This window comes from Balaenoptera borealis, assembly GCF_965194805.1.
Source record: "Balaenoptera borealis genome assembly, chromosome: 1".
NCBI classification, from domain to species: Eukaryota; Metazoa; Chordata; class Mammalia; order Artiodactyla; family Balaenopteridae; genus Balaenoptera; species Balaenoptera borealis.
The window spans coordinates 100049179-100074357 of NC_138860.1; the positions used below are offsets into that span (position 1 = coordinate 100049179).

At 38.2% G+C, this 25179-nt stretch overlaps 1 protein-coding gene across 19 annotated transcripts in view; it reads left to right on the forward strand.

Moving 5' to 3' along the window:
• VAV3 (vav guanine nucleotide exchange factor 3) overlaps positions 1-25179 on the forward strand; it is a 513627-nt gene that overhangs the window by 358639 nt on the left and 129809 nt on the right. For 8 of the 19 annotated variants that reach the window (XM_082383499.1, XM_082383500.1, XM_082383498.1 and 5 more), the window contains exons 23-25: positions 1122-1238; positions 1806-1893; positions 7681-7810. In XM_082383499.1, the coding sequence (XP_082239625.1) occupies positions 1122-1238; positions 1806-1893; positions 7681-7810 (335 nt within the window). Of the gene's footprint in view, positions 1-1121; positions 1239-1805; positions 1894-6886; positions 7208-7680; positions 7811-24633; positions 24718-25179 lie in introns of those variants that run through there. The other 11 variants (XM_082383488.1, XM_082383486.1, XM_082383487.1 and 8 more) reach the window with 5 other exon arrangements.

Here is a 25179-nt window from a genome sequence, read left to right on the forward strand (position 1 = left end):
AAATGCCCTCAGCTTTTCTTCTGTACTTGGTGGAAACCTCACATGTCCTCCTCCCTTTGCAAACTTGTCAAATGCCTACCATGTGTATTTTAAATATTGGATTGGCCAAAAAGTTCGTTTGGTTTTAAATAAAAATAAAACATTTTTCATTTTCACAAAGAATTTTATTGAACGTATTCACTAACCGAACAAACGTTTTGGCCAACCCAATATTTAGCATAGATTAAATGTGGGTATTTACACTGGGTTACATGAGTCTACATGTGAATCAGAAAATTTTCTAGAATATTGATTTGAAAGATAGCTGATCTCAACATAAAAGTTTTTCCTTTAACTTTTATTACCCATAATCTCTGATATATTTTGTCAATAAATGCTAAACCTGTATTTGATGCAAAGGGTCATTAAAGAATATTTTAACATTGAATTTGGGCCTTTTATTGTTATCATTATGGGATGTGGGTATGCTTAAGACCAGTATAGTTTAGGAAGAATTGAATTCTGGTTTTGAAAATATCCACCTTTTAAAAATTGTATTCATTACTACCAGTTTCTTAAGAAAATTGGTTATCAAAATTGTGGACTACAAGAATTAATCTTATATCCAAAAAATAATTATTTAAAAATAATTTAAATTGTTTCTGAATTTTCTTACAACAATACTCAAAGGAAATTTTGTTTCATACTGTTTTACCTAGCAAAGGTGAAATTTTGGAGGAGTGCGTGTATGTGTGTATATGTGTATGTGTATCTGTGTGTGTCTTACACAGGGCAACCCTTCCCTACAAGTCTTTTTCTTTCTTGTCCCTAAATTTCCCACAACTCTCTCTCTAACCCGATACCTATTAATTCTTTTCTTTGTCCCATTTATCTATTTGATAAATATTTAGTGTATGTTAGGCAATATTCACTTCACTGTTGTAATCTTTGTAGAGCATTTGTGTTTGGACGTATCTAAAGGACTTTTTTCTGCATTATTTTTTTTGAAGTACTATAATTAGTACAGAAGTAAAAACAGTTCAGATCTGCCACTAAGTTAAAATCCTAACAGATACATATTTTTAGCCTCTGTTCTCTTCCAGGTACATTACCCAAATTTTCTGCATCCTTGTTTCTTACAGGTATGCTGGAGCAATGGAAAGATTGCAGGCAGAGACTGAACTTATTAACAGGGTAAATAGTACTTACCTTGTGAGGCACAGGACCAAAGAGTCAGGAGAATATGCAATTAGCATTAAGTAAGTGGGACAAGTACTTTTACAGAAATAGCTTTCCTGTTTTCATAATTGCATAGATCATCTGACATATATAACACTGAAGCTGAAAACCAAGGTTCTAATTGCAGCAGAAATAATGTATCATCTCTCCAGACAGTTCATTAATACTTGAAAATATCTGTTAGAAAAAATGGTATTAAGTGTTATATAGGCTGCTAATTGGCATACTAGACTTCTTTCATAACATTGTACTTGATGTGTGTATGTTTCTAGTAAATCCTAAGAATTATAAATTACTAGATTTTGTTTTGTTTTTCCATATTCCCAAATTGATCTTATAAATAAATTGGGCATAGTGATTGATCAAATGTAACCCAACTCCACCATCTCACTTCAAATATTGGTTGTATCTTCAACCAATCTAGTGAATATATTTTGTTAATTAGCTGTCACCAGTGTATTGGCATAGGTATATATTTTGTCTTCAGAATTAATTCCTATAATGTTATTGGGGCATGCCCTCTGGTAATTATTGATTTCTACTGATTAAAAACACATTTATATTCATAAGTTATCCATTGCCCACAGGTACAATAATGAAGCAAAGCACATCAAGATTTTAACAAGAGATGGCTTTTTTCACATTGCAGAAAATAGAAAGTTTAAAAGCTTAATGGTAAGCATTGATTAGTTCTTTTCAATCTGTGGTCCTTATTTTTCTCTTATTAGAAAGGTCAGTTTAATTCTAGTTTCTTGGAATTTTTGCTCACTGAAACATTGTTCAAAGAGAATCATACCATAATTTTGCAGCAGAATCCTGAAAATTTTAATTGTAAGAATTCTAGTTAAGTTTTATATTGCCCTAGACATATTTTTCATTGTAAACTAAGTTTACAAGTTTTAGATAATATTTCAGAGTCCACACTAGAAGATTCTTAGAGCCATAGACACATTCAAAACAATCACCTTTCAGTTACTTGTGTTTTACCTTGTTTGAATGACACAGCAAAGTTTTAACATGCTTCTCTTCTTTCCTCTGCCTCTATCTCTTCATTCAGGCAGAGGAAAATATTTTAAGTTATAACATTAAAAAGTTGTAATTGGTAAAATACCGCTCACATTTAGGTTCATTTCATGCAAAATATACTGTCAAATGGAAAACATTTTTGTATTTTCTGCTATTTTAGGTGATCTGTACTACTGTTCTCCTTCATTACCTTGGACAATTAAACATTAACAAGGTGGCATTTTTACCACATGACAGTGATATTTCATAGGAATTTTACATTTAAATTGAACAGTATGTTGTTACCAAGTTGTTTCAAATAAATAAAGATTATTAATTCTGATGATTTTTAAAAGTGAAACTTAGCACATAAGAATAGTATGTATATGTCATATCAACAATACATATATCAATATGTCATTACATGTGCATTGCTGACAGTAAAGAAGAAAGTTCTTATTTCATGAAAAATGATCTCAAGTCTGTTTCTCAAGTTTGCAAGAGTTTCTTGAGATAATGAAGAATTTGGAGACAGGACATAAGATGCATTTGTAACACTCTGCTAAGTACTTTGAGTAACACTGGGAAGGACCACTCACTGATTGAACCATCAGTCAAATGATACACACTGCATCGTTCCAGAAAACATCTCAAAGCACTTTGCAGATGTTAACATTAAAGTTAAAACTGAGTGTAAGAGAGCCTTACAAAATAAGCCAGCTTGAAAGCCTTATCTAAAAATTTAGAACTGCTTCAAGACAGGAATCAGCATTTTAAAGAAATTGAAGCCTCTTGAGTTGAAAGAAAAGTAAGAAAACCTCTCTGGACATAAATATCACATTCCCAATTCAAAAGCTAAGGATGGGTAGCAAGACTGTGTCCTGGAAAATGTAAACCTTGTCAAACTGGCAACCAAGATCCAGGCATCCTCCCTGCTGGCAGTGAGTTACGTTCTGCTGGAACAAGCAGGCTGTGCACAGAGAAAACTGGACCTGAGGAGGTTCTTCCTTAAAGGAAAACCTAGCAGGGAGGTGGCAAGTGGATGCACAAATAATGAGTAACGGCCCCAGCTGAGACATGATAAAAGCGTGAACAGGGAGTCTCCACATCGCTGCAAGACACACCAGCTTGACTCTCACCTGAAGAAATTAGGGTGGTTGGTAATGAGGCTGCTCCGTGGTATTATAGTTAATATGAGACTTTAAAAAAAAAAATGCTGTAGGGCCAAAGCTGACTACCAGCCTTGATGACTTTGAAAGCAACAAAAGGGACTTCCATCACAGGAGATAAGCGAAGAGGATGAAAGGAATAGTCACTGGAAAGGGCCAATCAATTCAGTTCTTTGTCGCCTGGATTCAGCTCAAGAAAGTTCCTCATCCTCTAAGGTTAGATGTGAAAAGCCAGTAAATACTGCATGACCTGGATTAGTGGACATAGATCCTGAAGTTCCTATCTGCATGAAAAGCTGTTATTATAGTATAAGCAATAAAGACCCAGAATTCAAATAATTTGGACCAGAGAGCAGTAAAAGTTTCTGCAGTTATGTTCTGGAAAGGGAATTAAAAGTAGTTGTCACAGAGCTAAAATAAGCTCCCCTTATATGGTATGTGTAAAACATCAGAAATGCCACTACAAGAGACACATGGATGTTTTTTCCTCCATATCTGGGGATCTTTTGTAAGGAAGTACATAGTGCATAGGGTTAAAGGGAGGGGATTAAGAATTAACTGCAAAACTACAATGAAAAACAAAAAAAAACTTCGGCAAAAGGATATGATTGTGAAAAGACAGACAAGGAGCTGAAAAATCTCAGCCTTAGATGAATACTTCTGTCAGATCTTACAAAATCACTGTAAACATTGCTGAAAAGACCATTGAAGTTGTCTGGACCTACCTCCTCCTCTTTGTTTCTGTTCATTTGTTGAACAAATTTATATTGAGTCCTCACTATGAGAAGTTACTGTGTTTTTGCAGAATTCAAAAAGGACTCAACTGTTCAAAAAAGCTTTCAAATTAGTAAATCTCTCTGTACCGAGAACCTCACAATAGTGCTGTCCTTTGACCCTCCACTGGGAAATGCCACATGGATACCTGATCAGAAGGGATGGCTCCTATCTCAGTAACTAGCCCCTCTGGAAGAAGAGAGAGGGTTGATTGGCACCTTGGGAACGTAGGGGCTTCTCTGAACCTGCATCATGCAACCTCAAGGAGGTTACATTTCATCGTGTTGATGTCAAATAACACAGTTCCCATTATAAGTACATAACAGTCTATGCACTGAGTTGTTTTTTTAGTTCAGTATCTTCCCATCATGGCTGGTAAAGTTATATTCATCTACCTAATGACACTCATTAGGGCCTGGAGTTAAATTTAATTTGGAAAGGATGTAAAATGAAAACGAAATCCAGAATTTGTTTTAAATTAGCCAGTTTCTCGAAAAGAAGATTGGCCTCAGGTGGTTATGACCTAACCTTTTCCCTCTGGTTTCAATGGCTTGGTTAATCAAAATCTTTGTTTTTCTTAGTCATTAAATCCAAATTCTAAATGAATTTCTGTATCCAGATTACAAGGCATTAATTTTGTTCTAATTTTCATGTATGCCAGACAATCCATGTCCAAATGCTGTTTATAAATCATCTCCACTGCCTGTTTCCTTGGTAATTGGAATGACTGGCTCTCACTCATTATTTTTCAGAGAGGCTTGAATTGTTGACACCGCTGTGTCAGTATGAGATAAGGAAAGCTTAGCAATTTCTTTTGTTTAGAGTCTTCTTATTTACTTGTAGTACTTGAAGGTCAATGATTGCTAAAGCAGAGGTGGATTAGACTAAAATACTGAAAGGCATAAGTTGGAAGAGATCCACCGTGGCACTATTTAATTCTACCCAGTTGGAAACATGTAGGAAGATTTACCCTCATAAGACTATAAAAATGGAACTAAAATATCTTCCATGCTTAGTGAAGTGATAAAAAAGTGTTTTACAGTTTACCAAGCCACATGACCCTAGGCCTTGGAAAAGTCATTTTTTTCTTCCATAAAATTTGGAGGTGGGTAGGTATTAAATGATGACCAAGTCCTTTTCAGTATGATAATTCTGTAGTTTCTAGCCAACTTCACATAAACCTTAATTCATACTAATTCATGATATCATGCGTAAAATTCATATTATAACAAAATTACATTGAAGTTCAAAGTTATTGGCTTATAATTACTCTCAGGTTTATTTTCACATTTATGCTAAAGAAAAGAACACATTTCATTCAGTTTAAATGAGAAGACTAAGAGAACTGTTTTTTATATATATATATATATATATATATATATATATATATATATATATATAGTGTAGCTGATGCAAATGATAATAGTGTACCGTTCTTCCAGAGACCTTACAAAATTTTGCATTTAAAGAAATCAAATGATAATATTGGTCTCTAAGTAGAATTTAATTCCAGACCTTGCCTTTGCAAACCATGCTAAAATCACCATAATATAAATGCCATATTCTGATCAGTGAAGTCATTTTGAGGATATAATCTTCTGATATTTTAACTTTTTTCTTTTTTTTTTTTAAGTTGGTCAGGTTCCACATTCCTTTGCTTCATCAAAGGCACCCATAATCTGGGCCCAAGCAAGGAAGAAAGGATGGAAGAAAAAAAATTTTTTAAGTGTAAAACCATAGCATCTTGGGTCTAAGAGAACAAATTCCTGGTATACCATAGATACTTAGAAAATGCTCCTTCCCTTTGCTTCACTTTTTGCATATTTACATTTGCCAGGTACTATTTGCTAATAATACGATGTAGTTGAGAGCACAAACTTTGGAGCCAGACACCAGTTATACAACCTTGCCCAAAGCTGATTAATCTCACTGAGCCTTGAGCATCAGGGGGAAAAGGCCCATCTCTTGTTTCTTGTTTGAAGATTGTAAGAAACTATATAAATGGCCCGGCACATGGGATCATGGTAACTCTCATGATTATTCACACGTACCAGGCACTTTATACATTCTTTGCTATAGTCTGTGAAATGGTTTATTATCCCCAGATGTGAAAGGTGAAGAATCTCCATTTGCCTTATCCAGTACTTTAGCCAAACCAGGCTCTTTTTAGTTTATGAACGTGGTCTTTGTTATGTTTGTGTCTGTTCCCAGCCTGACTGCTCTACTTAAAATAATCCTTCCCTCCTTCCTGGCTTTTGAAATTTTACATGTTCTTCAATTTAAGCCAAGCTACCTCCATCATGAACTCTTCCCTCATCCTCCCCACTGGACTCAGAAAAGGAAGCTCTCTTTCTTGCCTTTGAACTCCCATAATCCTTCACTTTCCTTCAAGGGTGAGGACACCTAGGAACCTTATCTTCAAAATCTCTGTGACCCCTGGAACTCCCCGCACGATGCATTCCACAACTTATCCAAGTTTGGTCAAGAATAATAAATAAATCATTGATGATCCTCTTTCTCTTCTTTCGGGTGATTTTTGGCCCGATTGATTTGTTTGGGTAACTTTGAACATACCCATTGAATGGAGATACTGAATCAATGACAGTGTGGTTTTTTAAAGAAATGAGTTGCTTTTATACTGTTTGTTTTAAACAATAGTGCTGTAGTAGAAGCACTGAATAATTCGGTTAAAAGTGATTATGCTTTTATTTTCATTTCAGGTTTTTCTAAGAAATGTCTATAGTACTCATCTAACGATAGTATGCATTTTTCCATTATGAATTAATCATTTTCCAATTTCTGTTTAAAGTAGAGGGATTCAGATTTGTGCAGAACCTATGAAACCAACATCTCGAAAGAAATTTCCTGAAATTTTAGTATGAAAGATGGTGGGTGGTTATTATATTAGGCTTGGATGCATTGGGGGCAAATTAGGTATAAGAGAAAATTGGAAAGAACTACATTATTGACTTCTAGTAAGTACCAGATGACAGCTATGAGAAGGGCACTAACACTTCCTCATAAGCCAGAAACAATGTCAAGTAAGTAGCATTTGTGGTTTAACAACTTTGGTTTACCATGGAAAAGTACATTTAGGATTGAGTTTGTTTTTCTGCTTGCGTTGAAAGAAAATGCAGGAAGCTAGAAATTGCTATATATTCATAAAACAGCTGTTGCCTTTCTAAACAAAAAAAAAAGGGAAGTATTTCATAAATAAGAACAATAATTACTGCTCTGAAATTGAGGTTTAGTATGGTTTCTCTTTACTTACTACAACTGACTGAAGACTAACAGCATGTAGAGCAGCAATAGGGGGTAACTCACATTATAAATGGCCTGGGTAGCAAGGACAATTACCAGTTAGGTGTCATGCTCATCCAGGTAGCAGGGAGAGATGATCGTTTACTCACACTAACACAGGCTTATGGAAAATTTAGCATGAAATTGATCATCCCTCTATTGTACATAATTATGTGTCAAGGAGTTCATGTGTTTGGTTCTTCTTTTCCTAAAGGAACTTGTGGAGTACTACAAGCATCACTCTCTTAAAGAAGGGTTCAGAACCTTGGATACAACTCTGCAGTTTCCATACAAGGAGCCAGAACATTCAACTGGACAGAGGGGTAATAGAGCAGGCAACAGCTGTGAGTATTGTAATTTAGAATACAATTTGCTGTCACTTAAGGATCGAAGGCATGATAACATTAAAACATCTTCATTCCAGATTTTGAAATAGAACCAATTAATATGCTGATGCATTTAACAAGGAGTTTTTCTGGAGCAAAGCAGAATCAGATGGACCAACAGGTTTATGAACATGCCTAGGTTTAGTTCTTCATGCCAAATTGAAAATCATGTGTGTGTTAAATCCATCAGAAATATAGGGTATGTTAATATGTAAGTTTTGTACTTTTCACTGACTTTTATATTAGCCAGACTCTTTTTAACTGATACATGTTTATGGTCATAATCCTGTTTGCTTAACAGTATTTAAGCAAGGCTGGTGCACAGTTCTCCCATCTAACCTTGTACTGCAAGTCCTCTTATAGATTCTATTTCACTGCAAGTCCTCTTATAGATTCTATTTCAATGATTACTTTCGGAACTTTGAAATAGCTCAAAGCATGTTTCCTCTGATGCCAATAGTTAAAAGTAAACATTAGCCACTTCCTTTCAGAATGAGCACTGTGCCACAAATAATCACATAAGATTAGCACACAAACTGAAAGCATGTTATAGTTTGAGTGTGAGTTCAAGTCAAAAACTTTTTTCTCGCCACCATTTATTGTCATATACTCTTCCTGTTAATAGATATAGCATGTAAAGAGAACACTATGATGAAAAAATGCTATGAATAGAGTGTGATTTCACCCCCTTATTTTAATTTCATAAACCTTTTTTAGAGGAGAAAGGAATACAATTTTATTACCCTCAGAAGGTTTAGCCTAAGCAAATAAGAATATCTAGAGGTATTTGAAAAAAAAAGAATTTGCATCATGTAATATAACTTTTTTTCCCTAAAAGCAGAAACTGAAAGGGAAGCAACGCTCAGGGCACTAACACCACCAGTAAAATTTCATAACATTTCCATAAAGTAAATATACAAGTACTTTGTCACATCAACTGACATTTTTTTTTTCAATTTGAATAACTTAATAGCTGTTCTCTTCACAAGGATCAGTGATAAATGAACAAGATTGTGCAATGAAAGTAGTCAGAGCACACTTTTTGTTGAAACTGTAAGCACATTAAAATTTATCTTTCTGTGTTTTTAGCCCACTGTTACCCAGTTATCTTAGACGCTCATATAGGCCCTAAGTTTTGCTCATTCAAAAATGGAACTTCCCCTTAAGAAACAATTTTTTCTACAAATTTCTTAAAAGCCTACCAGGGTTATGACATTTTTCCCTATACGAAAAGTATAATTTTCAATTCTTTTACTTTGCCTTCCCAGCAGCAGGAGATAAAGTTGCCCAGGAGGTCAGTTACACTAAAAATCCCGTCTGAGTCGTTCGCTTAGTTTTAGGAAGTCTGGGTGAGAGGGACCGGCAGTCAGGGAGAGCCGGTATCCCGGTCAGTGGAAGGTTCTTAACCCTCTATTTCACTGTGTGGTCACTCTCAGGCACTCCTGTGCTTGGCACATGTGGGTGCTCAGAGAATATTGGTCAACTACGAATGAAGTGGCCTACTTTAAATTTTTTTCTAGTGTTTGACCAAGTATTCAGCGCTCAAACTTGTTTAGCCACTAGGGATGGCGTTACAGGCTCTTTTTCTTTTTCAAAGCGTGGCCAGTAACATGATTTTGAACATCCATGCAAGCTACATGCAGTTATTCGTTCCTTCAGCATATAATAATTACCCAACGCAGAAAAGTCGCTGTTCTAGGTACTGGGATTCAGCAGAGTCTCTATCCTTATGGAGCTTATATTTTAATGAGGCAGCTCTGGCAAGTCTGGGTTAGGAGTTTGATATTTTTATATAGGATGATCAGGGAAGATCTCACTCCTAAAGTGACCAGAAAGAAGTGAGGGCATGTGCTGGTATGTCAGTCAGCAATAATTTCTTGATGGTCTACACTCCAAGATTATTCAGCAGGATTATAATCTTAGATCAAGTGTATATTATCCCAGTGTTTTATTTACTTGTTGCTGACTTTCGTATGAAATGAGCACACTATGATGATTTTGAGGGTTGAATGAGGTGCTATACATTAAAGCATTTAGCAGAGTGCTGGTAACATGGTAAACACGCCATAAAAGTCAGCTGCTGCTGATTCTACCGCTTCTACCACAGCTGCTGCTTTCCTACTACTACTAGTCACTCCTCTAACACAGCAAACATTTCCCTGTATTTCTAATTGTTGAATTACTAGTTTTAACTCATAGCAATTTACATCTTTGCTTTTATGATTTTTTAAAATACCCCTTGCTTATTTTATACCAAGTCCTGATTAAAGGTTAACCCTTAATTAAAACACTGCTTCAATTTTTACGCACGTGTCTCTCAGGAAGTGGTAAAGAGGAAACTCTACATATCCTGTATGGAAAGATTGTGTGGGATGTCTTTAGAGTCCTTACCTCTGGTTCATAGCTTTGGGTGTGCTGCTAAATACCATCTCAGAATAACTTTTATGAAGAAGTAGTACCTTGGGATACAGGACAGGGCATGGCATCTTCATTGCTTCTAAGCAATGGGGGAAGCAGAGCAGGCAAGCCAAAGCCTAGGACCACGCTGTGTTCTGGGTGGAGGCTGAGATTGGAGTTCCAACTCCTGAAACCTGCGATTTATTATTATTTTTCTCTTACATGCCATATAGTCACCTTGGAAAAGAAAGTCCCAGGGAATCGTAGAAGAGGCTGCTTGCTTCTGTATTAGTCTAGGTTTGGATGTTCTTGGGAGAATTAAAACTCTTCTCAAGTTTGTAAAATATGGTAAGATTATGACAGGCCTACCTCATGCAATTGCAAAATAACATATATAAAGACACAAATTAGAATTAAACAGATATCCAGAGTATTGGGCAAGGAGCGTGTAGCATTTGTAGGTGAGGAGCCCATTGCAAGCAAGGCTCTTTCCTAGGGCTCCGCAATGACTTGAGTGTTTCCAAGAGAGATGAAGAGAGGGAGGAAGAGAACAAAGCACTCAGGCACAGCAGTGAGCCGCTGTGCTTCCCTAGAAACTCCAGTGGCTCCGTGGACGACGTTCTGCCCTGTTCTGTGGATCTGTGTAAGAATCCCATTACTTTCCAAAAACGGTCGCAGAAAACGTGCCTTAGACTGCTGCGGGTGTACCCCTAGGGCTTGTGTATTTGAAGGGCACTGAACTGACTTTTGCCTTTCTTGCTCTACAGTGAGCGCTTAATTATTTTCAGGTCTGCTACTGAGTAGCTGTCTGACCCCAGGCAAGTCACTTAGCCTGTTCGGGCCTCAGCTTTCTCATCTGATGAATAAGGAATGATATTAGATATTTTATTATGTTCTTTTAAAAATAGCATCCTAGGTTTCTTTCTTTGTATGCATGAGAGAAGGAGGTAAGGTAGAATGGTAACAGACCATTACATTTGGAAAAGTTGCACAATTAGCTGTTTCATTACCTATTAATAGACCTTAAGCATTTTCCCAAGTAAATGGAGAATTAGTTGGACCACAGAGGTGGCTAATGTTTAAAAAAAATGTTGGTTATCACTATATTTACATGATCTCAAAGTGTCTTCTCACAAGACCTTATTACTAAAGAGGGAAAATAGAAACACCTAAAAGTGATCAAAGTTAACATCACCAGTCATGGGACAACTAGGTATCACGCACCTCCTAATGTGATGCTCTGAGAAGGATGTAACACCACTTTTGTGGTATTCCTGCCCCCCAGGGTGCACAATTTGAATCTAATCATGAGGAAATATCAGAGAGACCCAAACTCAATGACATTCTACAAAATAATTGGCCTATGCTCTTCAAAAATGTCAATGTCATGAAAGACTGCAGAATTGTTTCAGATTGAAGAGAAAGAGACCAAAGAAACATGACAGCTACATGCAACATGTGATCCTAGGTTGAATCCTGGACCAGAAATTTTTTTTTTTTTTTTGCTATAAAGGACACACATGGAACAGTTAACACATTTTGAATAAGTTTCTAGATTAAATAATTTTTGTTTTTGATAATTGTACTGTGATCATAGAAGAAAATGCCTTTGTTTTTAGGAAGGACACACTGAAATATTTAGAGATAAAGGACATTGTCTGCAACATATTCTAAAATAGTTCAGGAAAATATAGAGATGATAAACATGGTAAAATATTAACACTTGAGGAGGTTGAGTGAAAAAAATATAAGAATTCTTTGTACTCTTCTTGCTACTTTTAAGTCTGAATTATTTCAGAAGTAAAAGTTTTAAAATTTCAAGATGATCCGTTTACCTGAGAACTAACAGAATTGGGAGAAAATGGCAGCATTCTCCCCTTTCACCTGTTCCAGGAGCAGGGGGAGCTTGGTGCACTGATTTTAGGGTGTGCAGAGTACGGAGTAGGTCGTATTAGAACCATCTCTTCCTTACCTGTGACCTCACTGTGTTTACTTACTCATTCCTTCATTGCTTTATTCAACAGTTATTTATTCAACACCTACTATGTGCCAGGTCCTGTTCTGGATGCTAAATATAACAGTGAATAAGATGGATAGGAACAAACATAAAACAAATAACTTCATAAATAATCACAAATTTTGATAAGTCTTATGAAGCAGAAGCAAAGTGAAAGTGTCCAACAAGAGGGCCTATTTAACCTGTAGGGTCAGGGAAGGACATTTTGAAGAAGTGGCGTCTAGACGAAACTTAAAGGATCTATGTGGATTGGCAGGGTGTGGGTTAGTGGTGGTAGGGAAACATCACAGTGAAGAAGCAGCCTGTGTGAAGGACATTTAACAGGAAGTAACTTCACACGTTTAAGGAATTAGAAGGGGGTCGAAACGTTTAAAGCATAGTGAGTGGATTCTAATATATACATTGGGAATGTATTGAAGCTTTATAAGCAGAAATGATAAGAACTGATTTACATTGTTTTGAAAGATCACTGCCTACTCTGTGAGAGTGGCTTGAAGGGAGGCATGGACCGAAGAGAGGAGTGAGGAAACTACTGCAGATATCCAAGGGAAGGATGATGGAGGTTTGGACAAAAGCTGAATAGAGACAGTGGACCAGGACAGTGGGCAGATTTTGGTATCACCTGGAAGTCGAATTGATTGGATAAAGGAATTGAGGTAGAAGTGGTACATGTGTGATACACAATTATTTGCCTTGGATGACTGGCAAACGGTGAAACCATTGGACTGATCAAGAAACAAAAGAGACATAACATGTATAGAGGAGAAGGTAATACATTCAGTTGTGCACAGACTTTCAGTGCCTGTGCACACTCAGTGGTTCAGTAGGCATTTGACACTAAGAAGAGTGGTTGGGGTTGAAGACAGAGTTTTATGAATCGTTCACAGTTTGTTTCATAGTTTACATAAAATATAGCATTATTTTTATACAGTTTTAATGATTTCTTCTGGTATATTGCTCCCTGAAGCCTTAGGAACCAGGCTCCTGAGCTTCCCATTCTCACACTGCACTTTGCACAGTGCCTTTCATGAAACACGTGTTCAGAAAGGGCTAAATGAGTGAAGTCAGAGCCTAAGGTCTGTGGGAGACATAGCAGGTATTAAAGCACTATGTGTAGTTGTTATTTGAAAAAGCATGGAGAGATGGGTGGGCTTGAAAACAAAATATAGAACAGCATGATCCTTTTGAGGTGGTGACAAATATTATAGCAATTCTTCAGAAATTGACAAAGGCTTCCTAGGTCTTTGGGACCGTGCGAATGACGTTGCAGGAAAAAGTAAAAGCCAGAGCCAGGGCCCCAGGCTGCTTTTCCCTAGTGTGGTCTCGTTCCTTTCACGCAGGTAGTCCCGTTATTCTGTTAGCCATCTGACAAGGTGCTTAAGCTTCATTTTAGCCAGTGTTTTAGAAACTTGGAGAATTTGTATCGTTCATATTTATTTAACTCACTGTTAACATTATATAACTTGCTTATTCCTGATAATTCTTGAAACATCTGATAATGCCTTAACCATTATTTATTAGTTTTATCACAGTGTAATAGTGGATATTATTTATTATCTCCTTCATATACACTCCTCAAACATCCACTTATTTTTTACCTTCTTGCCCTTGTAATTCAACATATCTATATTCATCTACTCTTATTCTGATCTCCTAATTTTATCCTCAGTCTTTTGTCATCTTTTTCCTTGGTCATTTGGCATTTGGGTTTGATTTAATCTAATTTTATTCTGGTAATTTAAATATCTGTTTTAATCTCACTGTAATAGCTTCCTAGAACTGCCTTTAAAATTACCATAAATGAAGGGGATTAAAACAACAGAAATTTACTCTTATTGTTCTGGAGGCCAGAAGTCTGAAATCAAAGTGTTGGCAGGGTTGGCTCCTACTGGAGGCTTTGAGGGGGAATCTATTCCATGCTCCTCTTCTAGTTTCTGGATGGCTGCTGGCAATTTTTGCCATCCCTTGGCTTACAGACACACCATTCCAATCTCTGCCTTGTCTTCATATAACCTCCTCCTCTGTGTGTCATCTCCCTTTCTCTTCTTTTATAAAAACACTTATTTCATTTAGAGCTCATCATAATACAGGATGATTTCATCTTGAGGTCCTGAACTTACATCAGCAAAGACCCATTTTCCAAATAAGATCACATTCACAGGTTCTAGGCGGACATGTCTTTGGGGAGGTGAGGCACCATTTAACTCACTATAATCTCATCATACTAATTTTAAATTTTTCTCCAAATTTTTCCATCCTTATTTTTTTTTTTTTTGGAGTTATAAGAGGACTTTGCATTATTAGGGCAGATGGGTAGTCACCGGATGGGGAGTTACAAGGGAAACATTACCTTAATACAATGAAGTGTTTTCAATGGCTTGTAACTTTCCTGCAGTGAAACGCACTGTCTTCCTGAGAGAGAGCACTTCTAGCCAATGAAAGTTTCCCAAAAAGGTCTACATGACCGATTGTTTGAAACACTATATAAAATACTTGATATAGAATAAGAACCTAGTAATTCTGTCTGATATTCAATAAATGATTAAAAGAACACTATATTTTTCAAACCCCTTTCACTTATATTAATGTCTCCAACTGAGTGTTTCATGAATCACCAGTCCTGTGAGAAGCATCATGAAACGTTTCGTTTGTTAAACAGATGTACCAGAAGTGCTGCTTGTATGATATAGGAAAGCGATGAGTTTCGCTAGTTTATTTCATCCTGCAACACTGTCTCATAATGTGTAATATTTGTCTTATTAGCCGTGAGAGAGTTAGTGTATGTGATGCACTTAGAACAATGTCTGGCACATGGGACGTGCTCCGTGCATGCTTTTCTATAGGCTAAGGTGGTTCTAACATATTGCTGTCATTTTTATACTGTTTTTCTCAGGATGTCTATCACGTCCACAGAACTTACTGTTCTTGGGCAACTAATCAACTACAGCTGAACATGTTCATTATTAGGTCATTCTGGGCTTCCATTTTTTACTTACTTGCTTCAGGAGCTTTAGTAGCTACTTTAAGGGATTTTTATCCTGAACCTGATAGCTTTAAGAATTGGTAGCCAGTACCCAGGGTCCCTTCAGAAGTCGATAGCTTGCAGATCGAAATTCTACAGATTCAAGTAACCTCACTCAAAGCTGTCGAAAATTTTCCATGTTTCAAAACTCAAAAAGCAGTCCTTATGTTTGAATATGTTTCATTCTGTATACTGTTCTTTCTATGAACCTTATTTTCTAAATTAAAAACTGGTCTTAATGTGTGTAATGTTCCCTAATTGACTATAGTATCCTCATGCGGCAGCCCTGATCCAAGGCTTATGGTTTTTCTAGTCTCTCGTCCCTGTAAAACAATCATAAATTGAGAGGAATTCCTTTTTTTCTTGCTAAAATTTGGATCAGGCTCCTAGCTTTGAGGAACAATGCTGAGAGCTCTTTTCTTCCTCATATATACCATTGATATGCAGCTTCCCCTACTGAATTCCAGATCTGCATAAGGGAGCCGGTCTTAACTCTGCAACTCTTGTCTGTCCTAATAGCATGAAAAGTTGAGTACAGGCTTGGCCAGGGTTTCCGTCCATTCACTGCTTTATGATTCAACATTTTTGAGCATCTACTTGTACTGAACACTCTACTGCACACATCCCTTGGGTGTTACATACAGTTTAGCTTAACAGCTGAACAATAGACAGGAATGCAGGGGGACTCTGGTATTGAGGCACTTCAGACTTAGCAGCAATGTCAACCCTGGTAGAGGCTTTTTTAGCAAGTATTTTTTTGCGACATTCCTGAGAGGTCATCCTCAGGCTTTACTTGACACTCAGGTGACTTTATGTCTACGGCCACACAAATCACCCAACTTATTTACTTATTTTATACATTTATTTACTTATTTATTTTTGGCTGTGTTGGGTCTTTGTTGCTGCGCGCGGGCTTTCTCTAGTTGCAGCGAGCAGGGGCCACTCTTCGTTGCGGTGCAAGGGCTTCTCTTGCTGCGGAGCATGGCTCTAGGCGCGTGGGCTTCAGTAGTTGTGGCTCACAGGCTCTAGAGCGCAGGCTCAGTAGTCGTGGCGCACGGGCTTAGCTGTTCCACGGCATGTGGGATCTTCCAGGACCAGGGCTCAAACCCGTGTCCCCTGCACTGGCAGGTGGATTCTTTTTTTTCTTCTTTTTTTTTTTTTTAATAAATTTATTTATTTTTGGCTGTGCTGGATCCTCGTTGCTGTGTGCGGGCCTCTCATTGTTGTGGCCTCTCCTGCTGCAGAGCACGGGCTCCAGGCACGCAGGCCCCAGCAGTTGTGGCACGCGGGCTCAGTACCCGCGGCCCGCGGGCTCCAGAGCTCAGGCCCAGCAGCCGTGGCGCACAGGCCTAGCTGCTCCGCGGCACGTGGGATCCTCCCGGGCCAGGGCTCGAACCCATGTCCCCTGCATTGGCAGGCGGATTCTTAACCACCGTGCCACCAGGGAAGCCCCCCAATTTATTTTTTGAACAGAATTTTTTAAATGCTTATATTGATCCAGAAACTTGACTTATTGGAGCGATTTACCATCGTTAGCTCATCTCTTCAGAATTACTCAAAGTTAAATATACTACATACACACTCTACCATGATTACCTTTCATCTGATGTGCTTTTTTCCCTTCCCCACTGTATTTCTTTCTTTTTCAATAAGCTACTCAGATTTATCAGTCCCTTGTCATACACGTGGTTGCCAAATCTGTCACCATCCTGGCCACTCTGCTACGAATACACTGAAATTTGTCAGAATTGAGCATAAACACTTCAAGATTATCTGACTGGCTCGTTCAGATCTTTTCCTATTCAAAGCTCAGTCTTTCTATTCAAAGCTCCATCTTCCCCAGATAATTTTCCCTCTTTTTCTTTATCCTTCCTCATAGGGCAGTTCTCCAAAACTTCTCTCCTCATCTCTTCTTTAGTTATTACATTCCCACCAATAACCCCACAGGTCCCCACATTCATTCATTCATTCAACAGACCTTTATTGAGAGCCTACTGCAGGGTTGGCACTGTTCAAATTGCTGGGGATACGCAGCAGTGGGAAAAAAAAGTCTCTGCCTTTGTGGAACTCACATGGTAATGGGGAAGGCAAATAATAGATTAAAAAATAAATTATATAGTATATTAGAAGTTGGTGAGTGCTCTGGAAAAGATAATCTAACAATGTAATGCTACTCAGGAGTGCTGGGGATCGTTTATGATTTTTAACTGGGGTGGTCAGATGATGAGGAACAAAAGTAGAGATTCATTTTTCCTCCTTTTGGTAGCTTAATAGAGAGCCGGTTCAGCAGTTTTCAGTTCTCAACAGTAGAACAGGCTAGTACCAGCCACTGGCTTCCGAAGCTCCCCTTTCTAACAAGGTCATTTGTATGACCAGTGTCTTAGTCTGTTGGGGCTGCTATAACGAAACACCATAGACCAAGTGTCTTATAAACCACAGAAATTCATGGCTCACAGTTCTGGAGGCTGGGAAGTCCAAGGTCAAGGTGCTGGCAGATTTGGTATCTGGTAAGAGCCTGCTTTCTGGTTTATAGAAGGCACCTGTGTCCTCACATGGTGCAAAGGGGCGAGGAAGCTCTGCGGGATTGCCTTTTTAGGAGCACTAATCCCATTCATGCAGGCTTCATTCTATGACCTAAGCACATCCCAAAAGCCCCACTTTCTAATATCATGGCATGAAGCGTTAGGTTTCAACATATGAATTTTGGGGTCTGGAGAGGGACACAAATATCTAGTCCATAGCAAACAGGGAGTTTCTGCTATCATAAACTCACATAAATACCCCATCCATCTGAAGAGCAGGCTACTGAAACTTTGACCATGGCGTATACAGACCATCCATGCCCAACCTAAGCAGTAGGACAGTGGGAATTTAGGGGACTGAGTACCCTCTACCTACTTCTTTGCTTGTCTATCACTGCCCCCCCCCATAAACCCTGCTTTCTCTCTGCACCACAAGGCACAAGTGGTGTGCGTCCGTGACTCTTTTATGGGGCATCAGGGTAGGCCTCGTTGTGAAGGTAACACTTGAGTAAAGATTCAAGGAAGTGTGAGCAGAACAGCCAGTGCAAAGGAAGGAGCATGTATGACATGCGCAATGTGGCCAGAGCAGCAGGGATGGAATCAGAGGGGTAAGGGAGGCCAGCCTCTGTGGGGCTTTACAGGACTTTAGCTTTTGTTCCGGAAGACATGGGAAGCCATTGGAAGGATTTAAACAAAGGAGAGACATGGTCTGACTTTAATAGGATTGTTCTAGAGTCTGTGTAAAAACAGGAAGACCAGTTAGGAGGCTCATGCAGCAATCCAGGTGAGAGATGGTAGCAGCCTGGACCAACATGTAGCCAGATGGGTCACCTTTATAATATATAACCGAACAGGACATTCTGACACATCAGATGTGAGACAGAATAGCAAGAGGAGATTCAAGGCTGTGACTGTAAGGCTTTTGGCCCGAGCAACCGGAAGACTGGAGATTTTTGTAGGGAAAGGCTCAAAGGGAGCCTAAAGGCTAGTCCTAGCACTCTCTATCCAAGATGAGTAATTTCCGTATCTCTGTATCATCTCTGTGTCTGTCTCTTTACTAATTTGTAAGCTCCTTTAGAGTCGATGCTCTGTCTGATCTGTTAAATCTCCAATAGCACCTTAGCACCGTCCTTGGCACATTAGTAGTTATTTAATAGATGTCTGCCAATTATTCTTAAAGAGTAAGGATTTAGGATCAGGTTCACATCTTGATAAACTAGATGCTTATAAATAATCCGAAATCCCTTGAAATGATCTAATTTTCCATAACAAGAAGGTCTTATACTCATTTTTTTGCTTGTTAATGGCTTTATGTATTTAGACTGTGCAGTATTGAATATAAAGTAGCTGTTCCTTTTCACAATAATTCTAAGTTTTCCTTGTCATATCTTTGAATTTTAGGTTAAAAGAGATTTGTCCATTTACCAGATGTCAGCATTCAATTAACTGAAACCAATCTGAATCATTCCTTTTTCAGTGACAATATATAAAATATACAATAAACACTATATATTTGAGGGAGATGGGGGAGCACATATTTGATACTATGTCTATGAATGTTTCTGGAAGTCTAAGAAGAAGACATGGCTAGGTTCTAAAATAAAACCAGGTTAAGGATCACAAATTTAAATTAAACATTCATTAAATTCTCAGCATGTTCTCTGCTGTTAGGCCATCTGTAGACAATCTTGGTAAAAGGAACCTCCAGGATCCCTCAAAGTGTCCCACATAGGAACACAGTTCTTCAGGAAAATCTCTAGGCCACTGCTGGGCCCCAAACTCACAGGGATAGCTGTATTGATGATGGTATCATTGATACAATTGCCTGATATTTTTACTGACAACTTTTTTTTTTTTTTTTTTTAACAAATGAGTGTAAACACATGTGGTTGTTACATCTTAAGGCTGAGCATTAGGTAATGTCTATCCCAGAGAATAATTAGCAAATGCTTAGTATCATGTTCACTTATACATATAATGGATAATTAAGTGGTAGTTCAAAAATACTTTGATTTGGTAACCAGTACCTTAAGGACTAGTGTTGATTGAGCTTGGTCTCTGCTGTGTACAAATTTCAAATGTTATTGAAACGAGTGGATTTTCATTTGCTTGTGAACAGGAATAGCCTAACCGAGGCAGAGCATAATACTTTAAAGCAATGCTTAGTTAACCTTGACAACAAAAGTATAGGTATCAGATACCAATTCACTAGTACTTTATTATTCTGTGAACACTGTGTTCCTGTTTTAATTGACAGGCTTCTGTGGCTCTGTCCTCTCAGTCAAGTCTCAGAACCGGATAATATTCACTAACGATGTGCCAATCAGTTTATTATGGCTATGCTAATAGCTTCTGTTTCAGTTAGAGAATCTTAGTACTTCAAGTTTCGTTTAACTTGGAAAAGTTAATATTTGACTTAATATTTGAGTTAATATTTTAATAACTCCTAATGAGACCTTTTAAGTCACTAAACTATGAGCCACTTATTTGCTAATGTTCCATGAACATTAGCCCATTTGAACGCCAGGTATCATGTGAAAATAACCAGAGACCCCCTACCTAAGTGTGATGGTCTCTCTGAGCAAGGCTCTCCTTCGTCTGTGCTAATAAGGAATTGAAAGTATTTGAGGAAGGACAAAAGTTAGGCCCTTAACTAAAGCATGCAGTTTGCAAATGATTACTTCAATGAAAAAGGTCTCAATGTAGATTTACTATTATCTCAGTGGATACAGATATGAATAAAAGTTCTTTCTCTCAAGAAGCTTCGCAGAATAATGTAATGTACTAGCAGCAGGCTTCCTATAATATTAGGTGGTGAAGTGAATATTAGGCCAGGAAGTGAAAGGGATAGGAAATAATAATCCCTCAACATTCCCATTTGAATGTCACTGTTACTCAGCTGTTTCTATTCCATTCCAGGATATGCACCTACCAATAATTCTTATATTAGCGTCATCTTGGTATAGTCGGAGGAGTACGATGAAGAAAACATGTATCTGTACGTGTGTGTAGAAATAGGTAGATGTATTCTCAGTATGGACAGAAATATGTTTTGCAGGTTAAACCATTCTGCAAAATATTTTTATCAAATACCTTATTCTGACATTGTTTACATCTAGATTTAAATCCATACTTTCCTAGGGAAACACATTATTTTATACTTGTCTACATAGGTGCCAGACATTCAAATGCAGCTTACGAGAATTAAGGACCCAAACACATTGAAAATTTATGTATAGAAAGAGCGACAACAATAAGTCATGCTACAATGCGTAGAAAAGTAGAAAGCATCTTATCAAGCCTTAAAGTGTTTGGCTGAGAGCTACATACTGGGTGACAGGAGCAAAAGGTTAATCAGTTTCTCCTGAGAAGATTCCTCAGGTGTACGGTATGGTTAATGCCATGAGACATTCAGAAAAATTATAGTTACTGTAGGAATATCACTGATAGATTATGGCTCTCAGGGACCCTGGGGAATAAATCCTGAACATATTTCATGTTCTTCTCTTTATGTTGTGCTGGCTTTTGTTGGAAGTCTTTGAGCAGTTAAGTGAGCAAAAGATGAGCTCAACAAACAGGAGGAGGAGAAATAAGGAGCTTGCAGAATTAAATACCCTGCCGAGATACTCATCCATTTAGCAGCTTCAGTTGCTTAGCCCTGGGCCTGATCCTGTGGGGATGCAGAAGCCGCTTAAGAGCCAGTCCCTACTCTCCAGAATCAACGACTCATTGAGATACAACACAGGAGCACATGCAGTAATGAAACAGCAGGGCCAGGGAGCGCCGTGACGTAAGTGCCTAACAGATGGCTGCAGAGGACAGAAAAGGGGACGAGTGTTATCTGGATTGGTCGGGGAAGGGCCTGAGCTGAGCTTCGGAGACAAGGAGGTTGAGGTTTAAAGAAGCAAGGTGAAGGAGCAGCATCCCAGAATAAGGGTGGGGATGGTGTTTGGGGGGGTGGGGGGCAGTTAGGAAGCTGGGATGCAAAGAATTTGTGCGGGTAAATGATGGAAGATTTGGTGAGAAGGGCAGGATATAGCCAGACTACGAATTGCTATGGAATTGAAGTCAAGAGTTAGGATGTTATAATTTAGGAAAAGGAATGATGAGTAGTCTGTTTATGGTGAGTAGCTGAGAGGCGGTATTTAGAATAGAATGGAAAGAAAGCTGAAAGTAAGAAGACCAATTAGGAGGCAGTTGTCTTAGTTTAGAAATGGCATAAGTACCTGAGTTGGGATGGTGGAGCTGAGAACTTAGTGAAGGAACAACTTGATATCTCAGAGGAAGACGAGAGTGAACAGAAAGAGCTAAAGAGGTGTACTGACCTTGCAAAGACGGTCTGCAAAGAGAACGTGGGAGTAGTTGGAAAAATAACCCAATTGTGGGAGGTTGAGCTAGGTTACAGGGAGGAAGATGATGGGTTTGGTTTCAGACAACTTAAATCAGAGATCATGACTGTACCTGATGGCAAGGTGATGAAAATGTGTGAAATCACAGACTGGAATTCAGGTGAGAAGCCAAGGCATATGCAAGAATCTGTTCCATTCATTGGGGAAAAAATTAGAGTGAAGCCAGCAGAGGAGCCCAGGCCTAACCATGGTGGGAATAGCTACTACCATTTAGTAAAGATGATAATTTTTAGATAAGATTTAAGATGGTTCAAATTATAGGCACTTGACATGAATGCAAATGGTTACAAGGCTTTTAGGGTTAGGAGAGAGGGGTAGTATACCGATGTTATGTATTTGAAACAGATTCAAGTCCTCTGGTGAGGCATTATCCATATTCAGGAATGTTAGATATTTTAAGATGAGAGAAAGGTAGATAGATTAGATTAGATAACCTATTTTTGAGATTTAAATAGCATTTAATTGTGTTTTCATTGATCTCTTATTTCTTCCTTCTAGAGTTAACTTTTGTTATATTTCAGACTCTTGAATTACCTTCGTTAGAAATTTTGGGGAAATACTGTCTGCTTTTATTACTCCATGGATAAGTAGTCCCAGAGAGAGAATCAAGGATGGACACTTAGAAAGCAGTTTGAGGAGAAAATTCCCCTCATTACAAAGAAGTAATGGGGAGAATGAGGAGTTCTAATTTAAGTTCTCACAAACGTGGGATAGGAATCTTGGCACTAGATTTTCTGCCAAAAGTAGAGTTAGGGTGCCATTTTCCTCATTAAATTAAAGATGACATCCTCTCCTCTCTCTAACAGTGGGTATAACATGATCTCGAGGAAAACAAAACAAACCAGTTACATTGCATGGCAATAAATGAATTGCACAGATTGTAAAATTAGTTGTAATAGCATGTACTGCTGCATTTTAAAATAAAAAAGTATAACTTGGAACATGCAATGGATTAGAAGAGAACCTTGATTATTAACAAGGATATACTTCAGGGTAGGTTAAAAGTAAGTATGTGAAGCCATTTATGAGAAAAGTGTCACTGAATGCACCAATGTATATATGAACCAAAGAACATCTGAACCCTTCCTTCCAATTCCTTTCCCCAGTTTATTTGGTTGGAATCTAAGTATCCCGTTAATGAGCTACTGATATTCTTAGTATCTCTAGGGCCCCTTCTTGACAGGAGTATCTCTGCCATAAAATTTTCAGTAACCCAGGTTCCTTGAAGCTCATCCTTAAGGTGAGGTCTGCCTTCTCAAGAATCAGAATGGTAGCTTTCACATTCCAGACAGCAGGATAGAATAAAGAATCAAAGAGAAGGGTGAAGGTGTGTGCCAGCTGCCTTCCCAGGAAAGGTACCAGAAGTTGCCTTATGATACTTCTGTATATATCCCAGTAGCAAGAACTTAGTATCCCTTCTGGGCAAACATAGCCCAATGAAATAACCTATTACATGGATTAAGGGAAGAATAAATATTGGGAGAAAGTTTACAACCACACCTTCCTTTTCCATTGCAATGGCACCATGGTATCAGCAGGGTGAGTTTTAAAACTGCCTAAGGTGGTACCTGAAGCAGAGGGGTAGATGCAGAGAGGATAGCAGTGAAGAGCCTCGGCTCTGGAGTCACACTGCCTAGGTTTGAATCTAGGTTGTTCTCAAATGTGAAGAAGAAATAGCATGGGTACCTTCCTCTTTGAGTTGTTGTGATAATTAAATGAATATAAAACATTGAGCATGGCATCTAACACTTCCAAACCATTTGATAAGTTTAGCTCTGATTATTAAAAAGTGAGAAGTTTTTGAGCATCCAAATGCATAGAAATTTTCTGTACATTCCTACAAGTTGGGGATAGATTTACTTTCTTTTCCAGATATAATTCAAAGTGGTTTACATTTTATTTTTGGAAGTAACCTAGCATGTGCATGCTTGTTTGGAGGGTGAGTGTGGTTCCTAACAAATCGTCTGAGTGATTTTCTTGAATTTTCAGTGGGCTCTGCACGTTTCATTGACACCACCCTATAGGCTCTTACTTCTTGTATCAGTTTTGATGTGAAGCATATTTTACGTTAAGAATTTACAGGATCCCCCTCTCCACTGATGTGACAAAGTGGGAATTGTGCACCACATCAAGAGGAGAAGGCCGTCCTTGGATAGAGTGGGTATGCTGTGTTCACCTAGAAAGGGATAGATCGCTCTGAACTGCAGAACTAATGTCAATCAAAATGTAATCATCTGGCTTGTTCTTCATTTAGAAATGGTGATAGGAGACAAGTGGGTGAAAGCAAAGCTTGATATTTCAACTTTGATATGACAATTTTCTTACGGTTATAGACAACGAAATAGCTGTGTCGAAATATGTTTTGCCAACACCTAAATGGTCTTTGCTTCTCTCTTTTTCTTTCCTTCTCTAAGCCCCTCCTTTGCTCTGTGGGTTTTCTTTTGTAACTCCTCCAGACTACAGCTTTCTTCCCCCTTCTCCCACTCCTTTCTGGTCAGGTACTGTTTTACTGCTTGTATATGTCTTTTCAACTTGCTTCTGTTTGCAAATAAAATATTTTGACTTCTGTGTATGGCTTCTCATGTAGATACATCTCCTCACAAACAGCCCCTCGAGTCACATTCCCACCACGCACTTTCCTTTTCTCTGTCATCAAGTCATCGTTTGTCTTGACATACCGCTCCTCTGGTTTTGTGTGTGTGCTCATGTTATGTATTTCAGCAAGACATTTTCTCTTTCATCAGCTGGAAAGAGTTGAGAGCCAAAAGTATAAAGGGGGAATGAAGCGCTCCACAAAACTAGTTTTCCTGAGGATCAGAAATTTTAGTTGAGAAAAGCCAGTGTTCATGTATTTCCATTAAGAAAATAAATAGGACCAAAATCCCAACTTTATCTCCAAATATAAGAGTACAGTTCGGTCCAAATTGCTTTAAAGGATGACTGTGCCCATCGGTTTGTGC